At 37.3% G+C, this 24050-nt stretch overlaps 2 protein-coding genes across 3 annotated transcripts in view; one reads left to right on the top strand and one right to left on the bottom strand.

Moving 5' to 3' along the window:
- PTPN14 (protein tyrosine phosphatase non-receptor type 14) overlaps positions 1–5810 on the top strand; it is a 136227-nt gene extending 130417 nt beyond the window's left edge. For both annotated transcript variants that reach the window (XM_087717786.1, XM_087717785.1), the window contains exons 18-19: positions 665–828; positions 4441–5810. In XM_087717786.1, the coding sequence (XP_087573912.1) occupies positions 665–828; positions 4441–4569 (293 nt within the window). In that variant the 3' untranslated portion in view covers positions 4570–5810. The remainder of the gene's footprint in view (positions 1–664; positions 829–4440) is intronic.
- A 9887-nt stretch (positions 5811–15697) lies between these two features.
- SMYD2 (SET and MYND domain containing 2) overlaps positions 15698–24050 on the bottom strand; it is a 35466-nt gene continuing 27113 nt past the window's right edge. Inside the window, exons 8-12 of the mRNA XM_087717784.1 lie at positions 23373–23483; positions 22544–22664; positions 21158–21332; positions 19017–19125; positions 15698–16136 (exon numbers count right to left, since the gene is read on the bottom strand). Of these exons, the coding sequence (XP_087573910.1) occupies positions 16056–16136; positions 19017–19125; positions 21158–21332; positions 22544–22664; positions 23373–23483 (597 nt within the window). The 3' untranslated portion in view covers positions 15698–16055. The remainder of the gene's footprint in view (positions 16137–19016; positions 19126–21157; positions 21333–22543; positions 22665–23372; positions 23484–24050) is intronic.

Below are 24050 nucleotides of genomic sequence, written 5' to 3'. Positions count from 1 at the left end.
TTCCCCTTCTGCATCCAGCAGCTCTTAAAGCAGAGTCCTTGAGTAGGACTAAGCAGTCTTGGGCCTTGTTTAACATCACAGATCATTGTTGTCGAAGGTTTTGTCTTTAACAACTCTGGTGCAGCTAAAGGGAAACCTGATGTTTGCTTGTTTTGCTATTCAGACTTTTCACTAGGCCTAAAAATGACACCTGGAAATTGAGAGTAGGGCAGAAATACTTGAAATTCCGTCCCAATATGCAAGGTAAGGAAAGGGCCAGATGGATGGCTCCTTCCCATTAGATAGTGCTCCAGCAGGCATGTTTCTGGGGAAACTTGCTGTTGTTCTGATCCCAGCCTGTTAATCACAGGAATTGCTGTAAGTAATGTCTACAGTCATCTGCTTCAGGGACCTTGGGATTTGCAAAGGGTGTAAGAGTGTGTGGGGAGGATTTTTTTTTTGAACAGCTGATTAATTTAAAGTCCCAAGTAGTAATCTACACCCTGCTGGCACTTACTGAATTCAGCATGGTTTGCTGTCTAGAGGCCAAATAATTAGTGATTCCTAAGAGCTGTAAATGATCATAATTTAAAAAGAAACTTCCCCTCAACTTACTTGCCATAGTTTATGTAAAACTGCAATAGATTTGGGAAATGTACTTTTTTTGTTTATTCCTACCTTGCAGCCTATTTGGAAGAGATCCAGTCGGTGCGCCGTCACACAAACAGCATTCTGGACAGCAGTAATAATTGCAACCCTCCAATTGTTGTGCACTGTAGTGCTGGAGTAGGGAGGACAGGTGTGGTTATTTTGACAGAGCTTATGATTGGCTGCTTGGAACACAATGAGGTAAGTGAAAGGGTCTTCCTGAAGTCATTTATTTCTTCCTAAGAAGAGGTGCAGTCCAAAGAGTGCCACTACAGGGTGAAGTATAAATGTATGCAGGTAAAGATCCACCAATACTAAAGGGTCATCATATTACACTGTGCCACAAAAACAACACTCTTGTGTGGCCTTAAAACCTAACAAATGTGAACCATGTAAATGGATAGGATCAGAATATATTTCTTATTGTGGCAAGACCCTCAGTCAGTCATCAAAGTATCAACATAGTTTATACACACTGGCCTATGCATCTTCAAACTCACACAGAGACATGAAAAAGAAATGAAGCCTAATATCAGTAGAATGCAAAAGAAAAAAAAGGGGGGGAGAGATCTTTGCAAAGCTCAAGATAAGTAAATTGACCCATTCAAAACAACAGCCATTGGTAATGATCCAGGCATCCCTGTAAAGTATGCTAATTAACATCTGTAGTGGAATAGAAAACAAGTGTTTCCATTCAAGTCTAAATGGAGGGAAACTTCTAAATTACCGTATTTATCGGTGTATAACACGCAGTTTTAAAACTAAAATTGCAAGCTTAAACCCTGCCTGCGTGTTATACGCCGATACTGCGTGTTATACGCCGGGTCCCAAACTGCCTGCTCCAGCTGATTCACCGGCGCCCATGATACTCATAGAAGTGCAGCATCCATTTCATGGCAGCGTCGGCGGCTCTCCAGCTACCCTGCCTGATATAACCCCTACATTGCAGCAGTGGCGGCAGCTCTCCAGCCACCTGCTGTTCGCTTTAACCCCATCATTGAACAAGCGGCGGCTGGAGAGCCGCCCGCTGCCTGATTTAACCCCATCCTAGCAGCAGCGGCTCGCAGCGGCCAGAGAGCCGCCCGCTGCCTGTATTTTTTCTCCATCATTGCGGGTGCTTACCTTCCCGCCCGCCTGCTCTCTGGTCCCAAGTGTACGCGCGGGCATTCTCCCAATCAGCTGTGAGTCCGCAGCCGCCCGCGCTGCTGTTTTAAAGGCTGCTCCTCAGGACCCTCCGAAAACTTTTTGGTTTTCCAAAAAGCAGTGATTCTGATTAAGTTTTTTTGCTCAAAGAGGTGTTTTTTCATTTCATATTTGCCTTTTAAGAGGAGTTAATGTTATAATTCATGTTCTAATGTTATAAATTTTAATCCAACATTAAGTTCCGAGCTTCCAAGTCATTTATTTTTAATGAAAAAATTTTTTACTCAAATTTTTGTGTTAAAATGGGGAATGCGTGTTATACGCCGGTGCGTGTTATACGCCGATAAATACGGTAGTTCTAGTTCAGCAATTTCATGGTGGAGTCTCCAAATTCCAGCTTGTAAGTACAGTGAGAAAAAGAGACAAATCTCCTTCTCTCCATGAATAATTTTGCATGTCCCATCCCCCACTTCCTTTTTTTAAACATTAAAAAGAGAGAGATTTGAAAGCACACTGTCCAATATTTGACCATGTCCTCTCACATGGTTTTGAAGCTTGGCTTGGAAAACAAGGATATTGTAATGGATTTGTTTTTGCAGCAAATACGAAAATTAAGGCTGAAAGTGAAACACTCAGCTATTAACAGTTGGGTTGAGCCCTGCGAGTTGAAACTAGCCTGCATTTTTTTCTTGCTTAGATTGAGTTCTAACTAGCTTAGCAAAGCAATTTAGGCTGCTGTTGATCAAATTCCACACAGCAGCATTCTTTGGTAAGGTTTGAAAGTTAACAGAGTTGAGAAGAGGAAAACTGAGATCCTTATCTGTACTTGTTTAAAACAAAGAGAGCAATCTGATGGTTCAAATAAAATGTGTTATAAGGACCTGGTGGAGGAATGGTACTCATCTGAAAGTCCCAAGACAACATTACCTCTCATAATCTTCTATATTCTCTAGAGTCCCTCTGAACTATAATACTTAAATTATAGTGTGACAGAAAACTGAACTTTTAAACTTCATTGGGATCAATAGTACTGAGTGGCACAGTGACCTAGTGGTGAAGACACTTGCCTCCCATTTGGAAGATTGAGCAATCTTCCATATTGATCAATATGGGTAGCGGCAGATGTTTCTCTTCTAGGATGCCAAAAAAATCTGCTGTGAACTCTGTCTGGTGTGGAGAAGGGCATCCGGCTAGTAAACTCTCCGCTCCACCCAGTTGCCCCAATTCTACCCCGAATTAAGAGATTACAGGGTAATAAAAAGTGAATTTATTGGGAACATTAATACTAATTGTGTTTAATTTACAGTAAGTTTAACAAATCAGATTTGAAGTTTTACATTATCAGATTTCAGTGTGCTACTCAAAGTAGCTCTTCACCCCAAAATAGATAAAATTATATTATGATGTCGTTCAAGCATGGGGTGCCATCAATGAAGATTGACATGAATTAGTATTATATATGCTGAACTTGTTTGAACCTCTAGGTGATAGGAATAGCACTGGGAAAGAACTGTTTAGGTAGAATAACAACTTTTGAAATTTATCAGGGAAACAAAGGAACATCAGTGGCAAATGAATGCAAAAATACAAATAATGAAACTGGTTAAGAACCACTTTTCATAAAGAACAAACTTTGCACAAGGAAACTTCCCTCTTCATAATAAGACCTGTAATCCCAATTATGCCTCTCAATGTTTTCTTTAAAACTTTCAAAGCAAATATTAAGGGTAGCTAAGGGCTGCAGAGGGTGCTGTCCTGCTTCTGTCAATGAAAGAAGTTCTATCAAGAAAATAAATAAACGGGGATGTTGAGTTTTATATTTGCGTTTTGATCATGCTAGAATATAAGTATTCTAAAGCATCTTTATGTATTCAATTTTATTGGGTTGTATAGAACTCTCTGTGCAAGTGCTGTCAGCACATCTTAGCTTTTGCAATTCTTTGGCAAAGAGGGTCCAGGAGGAAGAGTGGTATAAAAATGTTTATGCAGTCTTCTTCCTATGTTTGCCTCACTAGTGGCTGCAAGGCAGTAAGACTGGAGTTCTAAATATATCTTGTTAAGCATCATTCTAATAAGTTGTCTTTAGATGTCTTTTTTGACTTAACTGACACATTTTAAAAAAAAATCAGAATGGCCCTTCTGAGGCTATTGTTAATTATTGGATTTATATTAGTTGCAGAATATGAGTTGAACCATTTCTTTTCTTGCTATGACACAGGTAACTATCCTCTAGAACAAATATTTGCTAATGATCTGAATAACTCACTTTTCTTGTTCTTTTCTTTCATATGAAAACCCTTCCCTTGAATAAAGAAACATCTTATGTGTCTCTGATACAATTTAGAGCACAAGAGAAATGAAACTAAATGGCCCTCTAATCTATAGGGAAGGAGAAGAATATTGTCCAGTTTAATTTTAGGATGATACTTCCTAAGTTGGTATGCAAACCTGGACTTAGTTGTTCTTCTGTATTTATATTTATCCTACTGTGGTGATTCCCAGAAAAAAAGAAAGCCATTAACTGATACAGCAATGGGATTTAATGGTGCAGAATAAGAATTAAAAAGAGAGGTTTGAAGAAAGTGAATGCAACACTTGTATGACTCCTATGTTATTTTGTTTAGCTCTACAATGATAATATTGCTATGAATTTTCTCTACCTCTTTGCAGAAAGTAGATGTTCCAGTGATGCTTCAACATCTGAGGGAACAGAGAATGTTCATGATCCAAACTATCGCACAGTATAAATTTGTCTACCAAGTCCTCATCTTATTTCTACAAAATTCCAGGCTCATTTAACATCTTCAAAAGAGAGACAGCATCTTTTTCACTCACTTATTTAGACAGCCTTTTTGGTTTGGCTGAGAATCACCCTACTACAAAGCTTCTTGCTTTGCGGTATTTTGTGACACCTGATCAAAATTGCTTCAATGATAAGGACACTTTGTTCTTCTTGCAGATGATTTTATATGAGATAATTTATTTTTTTAAAATGATGTGTGAACTTTCTTAATTGGTGGAATGTGGGGTAACCTTAAAATGACAGAACCACATTGGACACATCTCTTCATTGTAATCTGTCTTTAGGACGGGAAATAATCCTATCTGGAGATGTTCTCTTGACCATTGCATTTCTATATGACATGCAAGGCAGCTTTGCTATTTTATTGTATTCTATTTTATTTTTGTGAAAAGAATATTTAGCAATCTGTTTTCAGAGCTGTGCACATAGAAGAAAAACCAGCTTAAAGTAGTATTTGACTTTTGTTCAAATTTAAAAGCAGATATATGTCTATAATATTATTGAAAAGGAACAAGCTTTTGCCATCAATGATACTTGCAGTGCCTTACAGAATAGCAGTGGGATTTCCAATAAGCTCAAGATTTCAAGGGTTGAGTACTAAGCAAGTATGATTATACTGGTAGTACCTTGATGATGGATAGTAGCAATATTTAAAGCTATAAAATAGCTGGAATAGCTGGAAAGAGATCCATTCTAAGAAGTTTTTAAGGGTCTGAGCAAGATCTAATCAATCCTGAATCCTACAGTTGATGCTGTATCTTGAGTCTAGAAATTGCCCTGCAGGTGATGTGAAATACCCAGATCAGGGGCGTATTTCAAGTCAGATTATTCCTTGAATCACACAGAGTAAATCTGAAGATTTTTTCTATTGGTCGCCATATATGCTGATAGTGGCAGAGTTCCCCTTTATGTGACCTCCTGTCTGTTCTCTCTCCTTCTAAGGGAGAGGTATATATTGAGCATGGTTGTGTAGCTCTTTTTAGAAATCTTACTAATATACAAACAGTTTTTAAGGTTAATTTTGGCTTAAACCAATAACTACCTGTAGCCTAGGACAGCAGGTATAAGGACATGAGAGTTCAAAGTGTTTTAAAAATATCGATTTAAATGAATAGGAAATTCTAACTGTTACTGATTTAGTATTGTTTGCAAAAGAGAATGTTCTAGTGGTTTGGGTATGTGCGGTAAGTGTCTTCAGGCTCTAAAAATCCCTGTACAGTTTGTGTCTGCAGGCTCTGTTGTGTGGCTGCAATGCATTACGTGGATTCACAAATAATTTGTAATCATCTCCACATAACATAATAATTATGTTAAAGTAGACTTTTTGTTTATTGCCCCTGAAAAATCAGGTGACAGACAGATTGCCAACATAGACAAAATCTATGTTGTCGCTAGGAATTGACAGTGACTTGATGGTACATTATCATTGATCCATTTATCTCAGCAGTGTCCACTCTGATTTGCCATCGCTCTCCAAGGTCCTGATTCAAATTATTTCCCCCCCCCACTGAACAATATGATTTGCACATCAAAACATCCATCTGACATTGAGTTATTATAATTAGTTTTAATATTGCTTTTATACATCATAATCCTGTGTTGCTTTTAAAAACACTTATGATTCTCTCCCCCCCCCCATTTCTAAATTAGACAACAGTATTAAAGCTGATACGCTTCGATGGGTTACAGCCTTTTTTTTAAAGTAATCTTTATTAGTTATACATTTTTTAAGAGTAAAACATACAAATACAAATACAATTTTAAACATACAACCCCCCCTCCCCTTCCCCCCCCCCCCCGCGGTGACAGTCATTCACAGCCCAACTTTTTTCTTTCCTTCCTCATTGTTAAGTCTCTAAGCCACATCTTCTCATTACAAAATTCAGGGATCTATTACAATACCCATGTTCACTTTTAACTTTCCCCATTTTAAGTCCCTGCTGTTCTCCTTGTCGCCCACATATACCATAAGTTCCAGCTAAGGTAATGTTCCGTTTCTCCTTTGTCCCTCAGCCAACCCGTCATTCTGTCCATTTTTGCACATTCATAGATCTTTTTAATTATAGCATCTTCCGACGGTATGGTAGTGGATTTCCAAAATTGTGCATAAGTTATTCTTGCGGCCACAATTATATGTAGGCTCAAATGCCATATTGAACTGCTCATGTTTTCTGGTTTAATGCTTAGTAGAAGGTTCTCGGGTCTCCATTCCATGTTTGCCCCGGTAACCTCTTTTAGCCATTTTTTAATCCTTTTCCAGTATTTCGTGGCCTCAGTACAGGACAGGACCACCAAGTATGGTAGAATGTGCCATCCTTTCTTCCACATTTCCAACACAATGGAGATAAGCCAGGAAACATCTTGGCTAACCTCGTTGGGGGGAAGTGCCACCTATAAACCATCTTGTATATGTTTTCTTTGAATGCTGTAGATATTGTAAGTTTAATGGTCTTACTCCATAGATCCCACCATTTGCCCATTTCAATCTCATAGCCAAAGTTTCTCTCCCATGCTATTAGAAGGCTTTTATCCATCTCTTCATTAGCATCTTGGCAGGTCAAAAATTGATAAATCTTCGATAACATTTTCTTGTCTCCACCAAACAAAATCTTATCTAGCCCCTGAGGGTTTGGGTAGATCCCAAACCGTACCTTATCACTTTTAAACCTGTTTCTAACCTGTAAATATTCCCACCATTCCAGATTCCTGCCCTGCTGCTCTAATTCCATCTTTGTTTTCATGTTGCCATCTTCTGTCATGATGTCTTTATATGTTATGTTTCTTGTCCAATTAAATACACTGGGATGCGTTAAGGCCTCTAATGGTGCCAACCAGCACGGAACCCTAAGATAGTATTTTTTCCTCATCTTTTCCCAGACCCCCATCAAAATCTTCCGAATATAACGTCCCATGAAGTACCTATGGGGGGGGTGTCTCTTTCTTGCCAGAGGGAGGCATGCCATCCCTGAGGGAGGTCATGTCCCTCTATAGCCAATAGGCGCCTTTTTGAAATGAGCCAGATTCAAGATTTTTAACCAATCCAAAGTGTAAGAATGAATATATATATTTTAAAAAGAGATGAAGTTATTTTTGTGACCAAACTATACATTAAAATTGAATATATATAAAAAGAATGATATCAAAGCAACAGTCACACTTTCTACAGCATGCTTTCTTTTAGATAAACACCCAAAGTGACATGGCAAGCAGTTTCTTGAATAGAAGAAGCATTCCCATTGTATATCTGATGGGGAAAATTTATCTTAACATAATGTTTGACGTCTGTGTTTTATCTACATTTATGTTATGCGGGTAATCCTTGACTTACAACCACAATTGGGTCCAACATTTCCATTGGTAAGCAAGGCAGTTGTTAAGTGAGTTGTGCCTTATTTTAAAACTTTTTTTGATAGTTGCTTAGTGAGTCATTGTCATTGTTAAGCAAATCATGCAGTTACTAAGTGTAAGCTGCTTCCCCCCCCCCCCTTGCTTGTTGGAAGCCAGCTGGGAATTTAACAAATGGCAATCACATGACACTAGAACAGTGCAACTGTCATAAATATTTGCCAGTTGCCAAGCACCCAGATTTTGATCACATGACTATGGGGATGCTACAGCAATTGTGTGAAAAACAGTGCCATTGTAACTTGAAATGGTCACTAAATGAAGGTTGAGGGAAGAGGGAGTTTTCTTCGCATCCCCAAGAGATCCAAGTCCAGCCCTTCTTGAATTCTGTTGACTCACATCTACTTCCAATTTACTTTGACAATTAGTAGCTCATATTCTTGTAAAGTGCATTAGCATGCAGACATTTGAACCACCTTGACTCCTGATTTCTTGCACCTGACGTGAATGACTATAAGCCAAGGATTATTTGTACTATATTTTACATAGTACATACTTTTTATTTTTTTAAAAAAATCTGCAAAGTTTCTTTGTAGGGATTAAACCTGCAGTCTTGTCTATAAGTTCCTGGGAGCAAGTCCCATTGATCTCCGAAGGATTTACTTCTAAGTATATATAGATAGGCTTAGCTTATTTCAGTGCCTTCACATGTTTAAATCTAAATCACTGTTCAATTCACCCCAACCTTAGTAAGAAAAAAGACAGAATTCAAGCCACCTTAAATGTTTAGGAAAAGAATATATAGCGAATGTCTTCTGTTGATGCTCCTTTAGAGACTCTTATTTCTTTAGTGTACAGTTTCCAGTCCAGCATATCTTTGCCAATGCCAACATATCTCTTGTTAAATTAGCTGAAACCATTTAAAGTCTTTTAGTGGCATCTGCGTGATAATTGAACAGAGACGCTTTGTATCTGGGAAGCTAGCCAAGGAATAAACCTTGAAGCAAAGTGTATTAAATTAGTTATCTCATTATAGTTTTTTGAATAATTTCCTAATGATGAATTAAGTTTGAAACCAGAACTGTCAAGTCCCATTGCTCTATTTGGCCTGACAGGTAGGGAGTTAGAAAGAGAAAATAATCCCCTCCAAGGTCTGATTGCTCTGAGATTTAGGATGTGATCAGTATAGTCTTGGCTGTTCTAGAAGTATGCAAACCAAAAGAATTTATTTAATAAGCAGACATAATGGATACTAAAAAAGGAAGTATTGATGAGAAATTGCCAAGGTGTTTTGTCACAATGTATACCTATCTTGCACACATAATTGCAAGCGAAAACTTCCTGCAGTTAAATGCCCAAAACCAAGCCACTAATACTATAATATAATAAAGATCCATTACTAATGCAATAAGGAACTATTTTCACACTATGACTACAAGGACAATGGTGTTCAAAGAAAAAATTTAAGACTATTAAGGCACATATTATTTTAGTGTGATTTTTTTCCCCTCAAAAAAAAGGCTGAAAATCTGGGTGCATCTTATACACTGAATACAGCATTTTTGGCCTCCCGAAACTCCACCCGCTTTACCAAAATGGCCGTGCATAGCCTTTAGGAGGTTTTCAGAGTGCTCCTGGGGAGGGCAGAAATGAGCGAAAAATGGGTCGTTTTTTGCTCAATTGTAGCCCCCAGGAGCACTTTATAAGGCTATTCATGTCCTTTTTTTCTGCAAAAAACACCCCATTTTTGTGAAAAACTTTTTTTAATTTGCTTCTTCAAAATCTTGGTACATCTTATACTCTGAAAAATATGGTAGTGTCTCCCAGTTTTAAGCTTGATGCCTTAACCAGTACACCAAATGGCTCTCTCTTAAGTTTATGTTGTGTTTAATAAAGCGATTTAGTACATTTTGAATTATCATTGATCTCTTGATCGAAAGATAAAATTCTTTCCATGAACACCCCTGTTGTAACAGATCGTTTCTGCCATAAACATTACTACTCAAGGTTGCAACCCAAAGGGCATTACTAACTTGTAAATCCAAAACACTAAGATAAAGACAGTAGTTACTGAAGACACATAGCTTTTTAATCTGATTGAACTCCTAAAATCACTCATGAGGGATATATATATAAAACCATGCTATTTAATTTTTATGTTGTAGATAAAATTTATTGTATCCTTTCTAGAGTCTGATAACTAGTTATTGATGGTGACATTGGTTGCTTTAATATATTCCTTCTGGGCTTTCACATTTTGGCAGCAAATTTATACATTCATGTTATTTTTCCAAATCTAACTTAAATATTACCTATACCCATAAAGCCTATCCTACAACGGTTCAATTCTTAAATAATACCATAAATCATTAACTAAAAATCCACTTAAAACTTCCCATTACCTTGAAAACTGAAATTCCTCCATATACTATAAGTGCAGCAAACAGTGATTGAATTCATTATTTCAAATCAAGCTATTAATCTGCTTTTAAATCAATACTATATTTACACTGTCCAGTATGTTTCAGACGTTCGTGTAACAGAGCCTATATTTTAGGCTATATTTTAGAAAAAGGGCTACCACAATTACCGGTATGTATCTACGTACATTTAACGGTTGGAGTTACAATGCATTTTACCTGGACAATACTGGATAGGGTTTCCTCATCTGGACTCCATTGGGCATTACATTTTCAGATCATTTAACCCATTTGTATGTTGATGTAGATACTTTTTAGAATGCCTTCTCATGATATATATTCCATTGTAGCACCGAAGTGCAAAAACAAACATATAGCCAAACTTTGTCCTCAAATCATTGTTTATACATTCGTAGATGCTCTGACCTTGCACTGAATTCTTTCAGCTTTTTTTAGTGTTGGCCATGTAAAATACAATGAAATTGATACTAATTGTTAAGTAATTAGAATATAATCATGTTCCATAGTAAGTGAATTATTTTTACTCACAGCTTTGTACCCTTGTTAGCTTATACACCATATGTGAATTTGTGATTAGTCTCCAATTCAGTTATTCTATTTGTTTTTATAACAACAGTCTCTATTTCTTTAGCAAAACAAGACGAAGGTCTCCTGTAATCCAAATCATGGTTTCAGCTAGAAAAGATTTCACCCACAAGTTAATTTAATTTAGGAAGTTGTGTCAAATAATTACTGGCAATGGTTTCGGCTTACATAAATTTGTAAAGGATGTTCCTATAATCATTGGTATATTTGAAGTCATTTTTATTTAGTGAAATGCCCCCCAAAATTGAAATTATAAGTCTAGGCTATTATTTTAGCCATACTTAGATATATCACCATTAAGTATTTGAAACATAATTCACTTTATGGATTAACACCTTACAGTTAATAAACCATAGAAATAAACCACATTGGGTTACAGCTTTAGGCTTCACATCACAGGACAAAGAAGGACTACTTGCAGTTCCAGGGTTGCCAACAATCCCTTGTTTTATACTCCCACCACCACTTCTGAGCAGTACTGCTAATATTGGCATAAATCTCATATTTGGGAAACTGTAAAGCAAGTTGTATGAATGACTAAAAAAAAAGACCTTTCCAAAAGAAGAGAAACTCTTAACCTCTAAAACATGTTGAGAGGTATTCCTAGCTGCTAAAAGATAACACAGCCCTCTCTCCTAGAAGCCCTATGCCTGATAGGTTGCATGCCTCTTTGGCCATTGTTTTGCAGAGAGCTGCTGAACATTGGGCAACTATGCAGCATTTGGAAAATGCCCTGTGCACTAAAGATAGCTCTACAAAGTTAATTGTTTGACTATTACTTTTAAAATGCATTTCTGTGCTGTGTTAAGACTTCTCTATATCCATATATTTCAAATAGTTTGTATTTGCCTTGATTTTTTTTTATGAGCCTGCCACAGAAGTTTGCAAACTGCCTTGAATGCCATTCTGTAATATTTTCTTTTGTAAACAATTAGAATGGAATGTAAACTTTCATTCCAACAGTAAATTTGAACTCTCTTCATTGTCAGCATAGGGTCTAGAAATGAGTTCATCACTGACGTTTTCTGAAATCTTGTATGTATAAATCTGTGTGTGCTGCTATTCAGTTCTAAAAGGCATTAGTACACTAGAAGATGCAAAGTAACAATAATTGTCTGCTGAGATCACCACCAGTATCAACTTAGTATCTTAAAACAAATATCTTAAGTGGGTATTTCCCAACAGGCTCTATATGGATGTCCCTAAGTTATACCAAATATATACCAGGTTTGTGTTTCAGAAATTAACACACAAAATACTTTTTACATCATTGGTTTGTTCTTGTTCTGGTTTACTGCAGTATTTTTATTCCTCACTTGAGAATTACACTATCAACTTAAATCCAGAGCCATCATTGAAAAAAATCTTATTTCTTAAATATACATTTTGTAAACAATTAAGTTCAGTCATTTTATGAATTCATTATGGTTGCCAAAATCCATCTCCTATTTTTTGTACCATTGAAAGCCTTAAAAAAAAACTATGCATGCCATTTTATATTTGTATCAATACTTAAGCTTATGCTTGTTGGTTTCTTTTGTATAAAAGCAATTGACTTTTTGACAGTATTTTGCACTTTCTCCGCTTTCCTTTGGTTTTTATAATTTTTTCTTCAGCATATAATTGCAATATGTTTTTTACATCTTACACTGCCTCTTTGTAAATATTTGCAATGTAAGAAAATTTTGATTCAAGCTTTGTTTTGTAAAAGATTATGCTTAACCTTCTTATTATGCAATAAAAAATTTTCAACTTTCTAATAATCAGTGTATTGATTTGAAAACATTGGCTGTGACTATTTTGTATATGCTGTTCAGTGGTAGCCTAGAGTTGGAGCGCTCGCCTCACAATCAGGAGGCTGTGCGTTCAATCCTAGGTAGAAGCAGATATTTCTCTTTCTAGGCATGATGAGAATATATCTGCTGAATATAACACCAGTGTGGTGATAGGAAGGACATTTGGCCAGTAAACACTCAACTCAGTTGCTCAGACTCCACCCCTCAAAGGATTATGCGGGAGTCATTTAAAAGAAGATGATGACATGAGTGACTGGCCCAAAACTACCCAGCTGGCTTTCCATAGTCTCCAGGATATGTGCTGAATGAGAAAAGGCAGCTGTTAAATTTGCCTAATTAGATGTGTAAAAATAACAATGTCCTGTGTATGGAGGGAGGAAAGGTTGGAGAGACTTATTTGTTACATGTTCCCATGCCTTCTCTAGACAACTAGCATAAGAAAAACATCCAACAATTTACTGGGTTTCAGCAAAGTAATAAATAACCACTTCAAAGAATAGCAGTCAGTCACATTCAAGAAGATGCTTTATTTTTAACATATATACAAGCATACACAAATTACAAAATGAAAAGGCATATTGATTCATATACTATATTCGAAGATGAATTAGTATGCTGTTTCTAATCATTTTAAGAGCTTAAAAATGGTGAGGGAATAAGTTAGCATTTTCCAAATAAGTAGGGGAAGGCACTATGGAAATGATACCACAGAATAACTACAGGTATCTGCAGACGCAGCTGGTAGAGCAGGAAGATGCATAGCTTTCAAGAGAGAGAAAGAAGAATTAGTAAGTGAGAAGAATTATCTTGTTTCAGATCCAGGAAGATAGGACTTTCACACTTTGATTCATCAAAAATACTAACACACTATTGGCACTAGGTACTTTCCACTCCTGATCTCATAATTTTTTAAGAAGGAAAATGTTCCAAATTATTTAAGCACTTTTAGACATGTAGAAATAATATCAATTATGTCCTTTGTGGGTCTTAATCCATTATTTAAAAGATACAGTCCTTGAGTCAGGCTTGATTTCTTGTTACTGACAAGGTTTCTAGCAACAACACATAAATTCTTCTTTTAGATGCAAAGTGTTCCAAAACAACTTTTTGGACTTTCCAGTGTGGTTTTCGGTCTTGGGACTTTCTAGTCATCTCCCATGTAAAAATAATCTGGGTCTGAACCTCCTTAACTTTTTGAAGCTTAGGGTCAATTAAGGTTCCCTGATAATTTCTGTCATTCAAACAAGCCTCTGTAACTCTAGGCAATCAGCAGAAATAGTTCCATTTGAGACTAGATTGTTCATTGTCTTGGCAGCTTTAGTTTCAATGCTGTCCATCCCACTTGCTGCAATGAGGTTTGAGAAATGCTTTGCATCTGTTATTGAAACATAATGTTACCCAACAATCAGCATTTGTTTAAAAGGTGCTGTAAGAAAGCATCAAGTATGAAGAAATGGCCCATCTGTTTGGAAATTACAATTCGTTCAAGTCTGGAGACAGAAGAGAATATTTGTAGCTCGGGTTGTAGATTTAAGCAAGTTTGTCGTCCTGAGCTTGCTGCTTGCCTCCCAGATGTTTCATTACCAAACTAGGTAACATCTTCAGCGGGATACATATATCAAAGACTGAACACGGAAGGAAGATGGTACCAACATAATATACAGAATCAGTTGCAGCTATTATAACCACTTCTACTCGGGCAGACAGGACAACAGTTAAAAAACAGAATCCATGAACACCAGCTGGCTGTCAAACGGCATGACTCAAAGTCCCTGATTGGCAGTCAAACCAACAACAAACTGTTTCAACTGGGACGAAGCCAAAGTCATCGGCCACACCAAAACCTGTCAGGCATGTGAGTTTATCAAAGCCTGGCATTCTGCCAAACACATTGACATAGAACCAGTGTACAAACCAATAAGGAAGCGGACCATCCAAACCACCAACCAACCACAGAACTGATCTTCCCCCGATTGAATTTCATGCCTCCTAGCAACCAATCGGAAGTCATAAGACGAGAATCAGTCTTGTGATTCAACCAATCTTGTGATCCAATCCGTCTTGTAACTCAATCAGTCTTGTGATTGAATCACAAGGCAGACACACCACCCAGGCCCTATATAACAAACAAGATACTTTGCCCCCAAACCTTGCTGAAGATGTTACCTAGTTGGTAACGAAATGTCTAGGAGCCAAGCAGCAAGCTCAGAGGACGTACCTGCCTAAATTATTCAAGTTTCTTTCCAATGAAACATATACCATAGAATTACTCTGAATATACTTTTAGTGTTTAGTTTAACCGAACAGCTTTATATTTGAATTTTAAAAAAATACATTGCCTTTAATTGGAAGCAAAATTAAGCTGAATAAAGTCCATCATGTGTAGCTTTCCCATGCAGTATCAAAACACTGAATACTGCTATTCATGTCAGAAAACAATATTTAAGATTTAACTTCTATATAAACAATCTGCATTGAATTCTATTCAGTATCTTTATGGCCAAATGAGCAGAAGGCACTTGGCAAATGTATCCTTCTTAAAATACATGTAGATGAGTATCAGCTAAATGTTTTTTTCAAAGACCACAAATACAGTAAAGGTATTTCCAGATGTGTAAACTATTCCTATTAAGGAACAGGAATAGATCATTGACAAGCCTCCATTTTTTCCATATTAAACCAGGCATGCTAAGTTATACAACCATTCACAATGCTTAGAAAATATATGAAGTGTTCACAATCCCTAAATGTATTATTAACACAAACTTGAGTAAGCATAATAAGAATATAATTAGAGACAAAATATATGCAACATCAACAATCAAGTTGCATATGTAATAGTCTTGAATTTTAACTTTTGAGATGCAAGGTGTGTAATTATATTTAAAAGTTACAAAAAATGGTACCCAGAATGTTTTTTATACACTGAAATCACAATAACGAGGCAAACAAGCAAGTCAGGTCAAGCAATGTTGTCCAAATTTAATTAGTCATTTTGCATAAGATACAATACATTAAACTCAATTGAGAAAAGAACTGGTCATTTTTGCACATGATCAATCAAAGGCATTAGCTGTGTGAAACCATGGCATTTTCTTAGGGAGGAAAAGGCATTCAGAATTAATTTATCAAGGCTCAAGATATTTCACATAGACCTCAGAGAATGGAAGAGGCAAGGCCCAAATGCACCACATGTTTGTCATTCCAATTATTTTACAGAAAAGCTTTCATTCCGCGTCAATTTTCAAAGCACTCCTGAAGTTTCCATAGCAAGGCTTTTAAAGAAAGGTTGAAGGATTACATAGATTCAAAGACTCAGTGGGTCTCTAATTCCTTTTTGATCTCTATAACGTATGGATGATCTTTCCCATGTGCTATCTCCATGATAGCGATTGCCTGCAAAAGGAGGGAAAAATACAATTGATTCAGACAGCCTTGGTTTATGAAATATGCTCGTCAGGGATTCCAAAGAGTCAGAAACCTCTGGCTGGTTTTTGTCCTCTTAAATGTACCCCATTGAAAACAGCCCATTTGATTGTAAGTATCAAACCGTATTCTATACACAGTACCTTTGATCCTGAGAGATCTCTGAGCTCTTTTGAAAGGCACAGAAAAGCAAAAAGTTAAATGACATTATATCGGCTTTTCTGTTCCAAACTTGAGAGGACTTTTGCCTAGGGCTGTTCGAGCCACATTTGGTCCTGATTATATTAAAAAAAAAACTGTATTACAAGATGGAGTTTGGGTAGTCAAGAAGAATGGGTCGTGCTCCCTCTGTAACCTGTGACCATATAAGTACCGTAATCTTGGCCTTAGCCCGTGCTAAGACCTTGTAATCATTTGGGCCACAATTAGCAGGGAAGTACTTGTACTTATAAATTGTGACAATTTCGTTAAATATTTCATCAGATTTAAGGTAATACTTTATTCATTTATTCATTTTCTCTTTATTCTTTATAAAAAATACGAAGCAATAAATATAAAAGGGATTAATGAACCACCTTGATTATTCCCAGTTACATTCAGTTAACAGCCCCACCAAAAGTGAATAGGATTAAATTAAAGTTATTATTATATATGTAGATTGTCGTCTACATGGGGCTGCCCTTGAAGACCATCTAGAGCAGGGCTGCTCTGTGAGCCAGATCTAAGCACGGGCCTTGAGTTTGACATCCCTGATCTAGAGGCTTCAATTGGTCCAGAATGCAGCAGTGCAGGCAGTGATGGGACTGCCTCGGTACGGTCTTATAAAGCCTCAGCTTCACAAGCTGCACTGGTTGCCAGTTTGCTTCCATGTGCAATTCAAGGTATGGTTGCTACCTATAAAGCCCTAAAAGGCATAGGGACTAGTTGTCTCCTGTAAGATCAACCAATCTGGCAGGATTGGCACACTCCAAATTCCTTTGATTAAAACAATGCTATGTATTGGGACCCCAGAAGTCATTTTGTCTGTAGAAGTGCTTTGCCGTCTGGAATGAGTTTCCCTCAGATATTCAAATGACCTCCATTTTCAAAGGCCTCTCAAGATGTGGCTTGATTGAAACACCTTTTTTTCCTTCTTTTTTTCCATCTGGGTTTGTTATTTCTGTCATCTTTATTCTTTTGCTGTTGTTATTATTTCCTTGTTTGTAAATGTTTTTAACAATTGCTAGCCTGTCCAGAGTCACTGAGAGTTGTGGCTTATACATTTTGATGATGATGATGATGATTATGATAATGATAACATTTATATTACAGATGCTTCCCTGAAGATACTTTCAATTGGAAAGCACAACCAACTAGAATCAGATATATAGCATGTAAAACAATTTTTGGGGGGTAATGCTACATCACTGGATATAATTAATAATAAAAATTATTCAGACACAACAAGGAGAGAATACAATTGACAATTTGTCACAAAGCATCTTTCCCAAGGTACCGAATTAATATGTATGCAATTTAAAATCAGTATGTTATATGGAGTGATCATGAAATTAGCTAGTGGCAGAGGATTCAAAGAAATTCACGAAGGTGAAATCTCAGGTTAATTCTAAAGCAAATCAGCGAGACTGGCCATGAATCAATTTAGGTGGAATCACGCAAAGTACCAAAAATCAAGGATAAACATCTTTCATCTTACGTGAATCATCAACTTAATTTAGATAAACTGTCCTGATGTATGATTTATGTAAGCTGCTTTCTGTAGTAGTTGTTTGTCGATCAGAAAGGTCAGCAGTTCAGTGGTTCGAATCCCTAGTGCTGCCTAATGGAGTGAGCTCCCGTTATTTGTCCCAGCTTCTGCCAACCTAGCAGTTCAAAACCATGTAAAAAATGCAAGTAGAAAAATAGGACCCACCTTTGGTGTGAAGGTAACAGTGTTCTGTGCACCTTCAGCATTTAATCATGCCAGCCACTGTCTTTGGACAGTGCTGGCTCTTCAGCTTTGAAACACAGATGAGCACCACCCTCTAGAGTTGGGAATGACTAGCACATATGTGCGAGGGGATCCTTTACCTTTATACCGAGAACTCTAACTTCCTTTTCATCTTTGCTCTAGTTTCAAGAAAACTTCTATCATTCCTGCCTGGCTGTTGACCCACTAGAAGGCATCCCCAGAAATTGCCCCTAGACAAGCAAAATGAGTCCCCCAAAATGAGAAAATGGAAGCAAAATCTGTGCCTCCACATCTATTGCTTGCACACCCCTCCCCCCCCACACAAACACATGGTTTTTTGTGAAGCCACAGACAAAAAAATATTTTGACTACCATATGCACTAACGTTCAAACTAGCTACTGAAATGCAATCTGCTTGGTGCCATATGTCAGCTTTGACCACAGCCAAGAACATTCAGTTTCTGAACAGCTCCTGACTGTATACAAAAGCATGAAAACTCAGAACAACTTTTCAGTGAGGGATCTTGCTGTAAACCCCACAAGCATGACTTAAACTCACCACTCTCTTCCTCCTACCTGAACTGAAGAGTTGGAGCAACCACAAGAAATAAACTTGGAAAATCTTTGGAATCATTTGTTTTAAAAATAATGATTTTGATTGAATTATTTTACTCTTTCAGTGACAAGCAAAAGTTGAATATGACCCTATATACATTTAATAGGGAGTAAATCCCATTAAAATAAATGAGGCTGACTTTCAAGTAGGAATTCATAACAAAGAACATTATACTGCAAAGCCCTTTGGAATGAACAGATATTCCTAAGCAAAACATTTATATGTGATGACATGAAGTTCAAATTAAACTAACACCAATATTCTGCAAAGACAGCAAGTATACCTTTTTGAGAGCCTTAACACCAGCTGATCTGTTTTCCAAGCCCATGTAAAGTCTTCCCAGCTTCAGCCACATGGATGCCACATTGAGGGAGTAAGAAGGATAGTGCTTACTGCAAAATATAAACACATGTTTGCTTATAAAGGAGTGTGATTTCTTAGATATCCAAGAGGCATCTATCACAGCCCTGCCTTAACTTAACTTGACCATGAGGGCAAATATTTGTTTTAGAGACAGTGGATGTTTCACGATATTCTCATGGAACGAACTTTAGTCAACTGATGCTCAACAGATCAAGATTTTTTTTTACAGATAGCCAATCAGGGAGGAGAAAATCCAACAGCTAAAGTATTAGTACACCAGAGCCTTGGTAGTTTTTTAGCCAGCCTAAACCAGCTTAGGACATTAGGCTCCAAGCCCATAAAAGCTAGGCAAGGATCAGGGGTGATAAATCTGATTTTGGCCTCAGGGGAAGTGTGTGCTCTTGTGCTTTCCCTATCACCACTCCCGCCAGCTGATCTATGACTTCACACTGGCATCAGATTCAAAGCAAAAGAGCTGTATTCCCTGCTAGGGGGGAAATTATGCTCTAAGATAATTTATCAAGGAACCTACTGATTGCTGGCTCACGCAACCATATATACAATGTTGAGGTTTCCAAGGCTGGTGCTAATGCTTCTCTCTCAACAGGCTACAAAATATAGCCTTTTAAGAACAATCTTGTTCATAGCCTTAAAACTAAAATATCTAAGAAGCCACCAGTCCTGTAAAAATCTGCCATTTCAAAGAAATACTGGTTCTTCCCATACAGAAGGTGAGCTGGTCCTCTAGATTTTGGACAGGGACTCCCACAACCCTTTCCTTTTGTTCATAATGGCTGCCGACTACGATAGCTGTATTCCAAAGCACCTGGAGGCAATCGGACTGCCTATCTGTGTGATACAGAAGTGTCCATATACCTCAGTGGCTCTTTAAAATCCAAGCCAATGAAATCTTTTTCCAAACCAAATGCCTCGAGAGGCCTACTAAAGTACCTCCTGTAAGCCAGAAGTCTGCCACAAGAACCCGCCTTCCTCTTCTCCTAAAACTCTGCTGAACTTTGTCAATTCCTAACTTTCATGAGCAAAATAAAAGACCAACCAGTTACGGTAGCATTGCTGGAGGGGAGCAAGAGGAGCAGGCATACTAGGGAGAAAAATGTTGGGAACATAGGATCAAAGAAAGATGCCTTATATGAAGACAGGCCATTGGACCCTGTAGCTGTGTCTCAATATTACATTACAGCAACAATTCAGTTCCTACAACACTGTTTCCAGCCATTACCAAAAATGCTGACAAATGAACCCGTGACCTTTTCCACGTAAAACATGTATATGAGTTATTGTCCTCCTCATGAAGGATATATTGATTAGGAAAATCCCCAAGATTGATAACTTATATGGTGCTTAAGGGCAAAATGCATAGCTATCCTAGCATTCTGTTTTCTGCGCAAAATCTGCTTCATATTTTGTGACATCAAAATAGATCCCTGAATGTTCTTAATTCCATGACTCTTTAGGTAAGGAAAGCAAGAGGTCAGAATACCAACCAGTCATAATCACAATGTGAGATACTGGGAAGATTGGCTAACAGAAGAAGAGAAATGGGAATGTAAAACATGAGATCTCTAATGATAGAAGAAGCCAGAGATCCAAGAAAATATTTTTTTATCATAGAGCCTACCATTTGATGGGCCTTAGAGATAGGGTGCTTTATAAAATTTCAATCACACAGGGTTTGTTTATACAGTCAACATCCATAGGTCTCTTCCCACCTTACTGTTTTTTTTCTCTAGAACTTTTCATCTAATCTTCCAGAGAAATTTGTTTGTTATATATACCTATATTTATTCAAACATCAATGTAAAGTAATTAAACATTGTTGCCTCAAGACAACCGATTGTCACCATAAACAGGCTTATGTTTTTTCGGGTAATTGTTTTACGTAATTTTATATTGGCACAATGCACACCAAAATATTTAGGAATGATATTTGTTTCTTTGCTCAATGAAAGGAAAGCCAACGGTGTGTTTCAACAGACGTATTTCTTAACAGATATTTCAATTTCCTATATTATACAAATTGCAAGAAGAAAAGTCAGGTACCTATATGGCTTAATAATCTTCTGCCCGTAGCGCAAAGCACCTTCCCAGTCTTGTATGTACAGACAAACTCCCATGGCCTGATACATCATATGCAACATGTAAACATTACTCTCTGCAAACACAGAACCCATCTTGTCCAGACTGAGTTCACAAATCTCCTGCAGTTCACCTGGGGGTAAGCCAAGAGTTAAGGTACATGACAAATGAAAACTATATTTTCCAGGTTAGGTTTCTGAATATTATGTCCCATCATTATTGCCTCAGCTGAAATTACAAGGATGAATACTCTGCCCCTTCTTGCTTTTTGTTCTTATAGACTAGCATTTATAGAGATTATTAATTGTAAATATGTCCCTTCCTAGCTAGGCTCTTATCTGAAGATTTATCTAAAGGAATTATGATGGCTTCATATGACATTTGACCTTTGAGGTGCTGCAGTTTCAGTTCATCTTTGTTCAAAATCTACACAAAACAACGTGAATCTGATAGTAGATAGACAGTAGGATTTTGATGATACCAAATATGTTCTTTCTTGCTTGTTTTCATCCCAGGAAGATGGAGGATGCTTTCAATAAGGATGGCTGGAAACAGCACTCTATTTCCAATCCACTTCAGTTTGATGTCTTATGACAGCCCCATCCTTTCTCCAATACTGATCTGTAATTTTGTTTTAGCTTGTATGAACATTTATGAACATTTTCATCAAGTGTATTCATAATACACCTCATATATTAGCTTAAATGTTCAAATTATGGTTCCAATAGGCATGATGTATATATGCATCATGTATGTATACATCGTGTCTGTGTCTGTGTCTGTGTCTGTGTGTGTGTGTGTGTGTGTGTGTGTGTGTATGTTGTTGTAGATTTCCACGGGTGTAGGTATGCGGGTTTTGTTGTATTCGGGTCTTTTCCCGTGTAATATTGAGATTGTCTTGGCAAAGTTTCAGCGACATTGGGCCCAAAACCCAGCCTGAAGATGGCAAGTGAGACCTCGCTGAAACATTGCCAAGACAATCTCAATCTTATACGGGAAAGACCCAAATACAAGAACACCAGCATACACACACAAACAAACAAAAACACCCACCCACACACACATAAACACACACATATATAAATATACTTTCTGAGCTGGGAAGTACATTGCAATATTCAAAGAACAACAACTGTTTTCTAATCTGTACCTTAGTCCAGGAACCATGAATTAGGATGGCTTAACAATGCAGTTCAAGTAAAATTCTTAAAAAGTTTCCATTTGATAGCTGCAACCCAAGTTTGTGGAAAATCATTTTTTTGGATATGCCTCAACAAGTGAGACTGCTAAATTGAACTGAAATTTCATCTTTGCAGAAATGGACACAAGAAAGATAACACCAAAGGATATATTTGTAATGTTTGGCCCGCCTGAATTCCTCAATCACATTTCTGGCATATCTGATCATATCTCGCACAACCTCCGTAGACGGAGGCTCATTCAGTTTACGGATTTCCAGTTTATCTTTGTCCTGAGGGAAGATTTATAAGAAAGTTACAAAGGCTATTCCAAAAACAAAAAGCAGATCCACAGGCAAACTGTAGGTAACTAAACTGATCAAAATTTGTAAGGCATCTTAAAACCTGGTTCCTTCTGGATGTATTGGCTAATTTCTATTAAACTGAAAGCCGTGGGCTAGCTACTGTGATCGTGACGAGATCTGCAAGGCCCTAGATTACAGAAGTCTGACAAAGAAGCAAGTTAAAAAAATCATTCAATTTCAAAATGAGATCTGACTTGATTGGAAGGCTACAATACCATCTATAAGACAAAAGTTGCTGAGAAAGTAAAAGAGTAGCTTCTGGTTTTAATTCATAAATCTCCCCATGTCTGAGGGTGAGGGATCTATGACCCTTGTACCCTTGGCTTCTGACCATTTCACCTACCTGATCTGAATTATGGAATGCTTTTGGAAAAGGGCATTGCATTGTAATAGAAATAAGTGCTGTTGTTAAGATACAGTAGAAAGGGGAGCAGACAGAAAATAAGAAATGGAAACTTAACCTGGACTTCAATCTCCCCTTAGCTCTAGCTGACCTCAAAAATCCCAAATCTGCTTGGGAGTCTCAAATACTGCAGACACTATAAAAATGCTAGAGTATAAAAATAGTGTTGTGATCGTAGTCAATCTACCAATCTAAGTAATAAAGCATATAATTAAATGGTTAAATTGCCTTACCTTTTCTTTAGTAAAACATTCCCTGCAATCACAGGTAAAGAAATAGGAATCTTTTAATCGATCATTCCTATCTTCTGTTGGATACAATAAGTCAATGTAACTGGTAAAAATCTGAGAAAAGTAAAATGATTATTGTCTAACAGCACACAGATTTTAATAAAGCCCACCTTATACTAGACCTGCTATATATGCTATGCATATGAAACACCAATGACAATTATTTTTCAGTACTTCAGGACATAGTAAGCTTCCAGCCAATGTATGGTTCTTCGTGTAAACAAGTAAACAAACGAAAAGATTCAATGGACTCAAGAAAATCATAATTCCTAACCAGAGTTTGTTACTGGGTTACTTGACATAAGGAGAGCCAGAATGTCCAGTTTAGTACAGTGGTTAAGGAGCTGGCCTAAGAACCAGGAGACTATGAGTTCTAGTCCCACTTTAGGCATGAAAGCTGGTTGGGTGACTTTCAGCCAGTCCCTCTCTCAGCCCAATGTCAACTCAGGATTGTTGAGGGGAAAATAGGAGAAAGAATGAGTATTAAGCTCCCTTGAGATACTTATAAAATAATAAAGGTTGAATAAAAAAATCTAATAAACAAACAGACAAACTCCAGGAATGAATGCTGTCCTAAGCAATCCCAACCTGATTGTTTAAATAAATAGCATTGGTAGAACA

Source organism: Thamnophis sirtalis, unplaced genomic scaffold (genome assembly GCF_051295495.1).
Source record: "Thamnophis sirtalis isolate CommonGarterSnake01/CBP01778 unplaced genomic scaffold, rThaSir2_p1.2 scaffold_6, whole genome shotgun sequence".
In the NCBI taxonomy this organism is placed as follows: domain Eukaryota; kingdom Metazoa; phylum Chordata; class Lepidosauria; order Squamata; family Natricidae; genus Thamnophis; species Thamnophis sirtalis.
The sequence above is the reverse complement of the archived record's forward strand: the minus strand, read 5'-3'. Positions and strand labels throughout refer to the sequence as shown.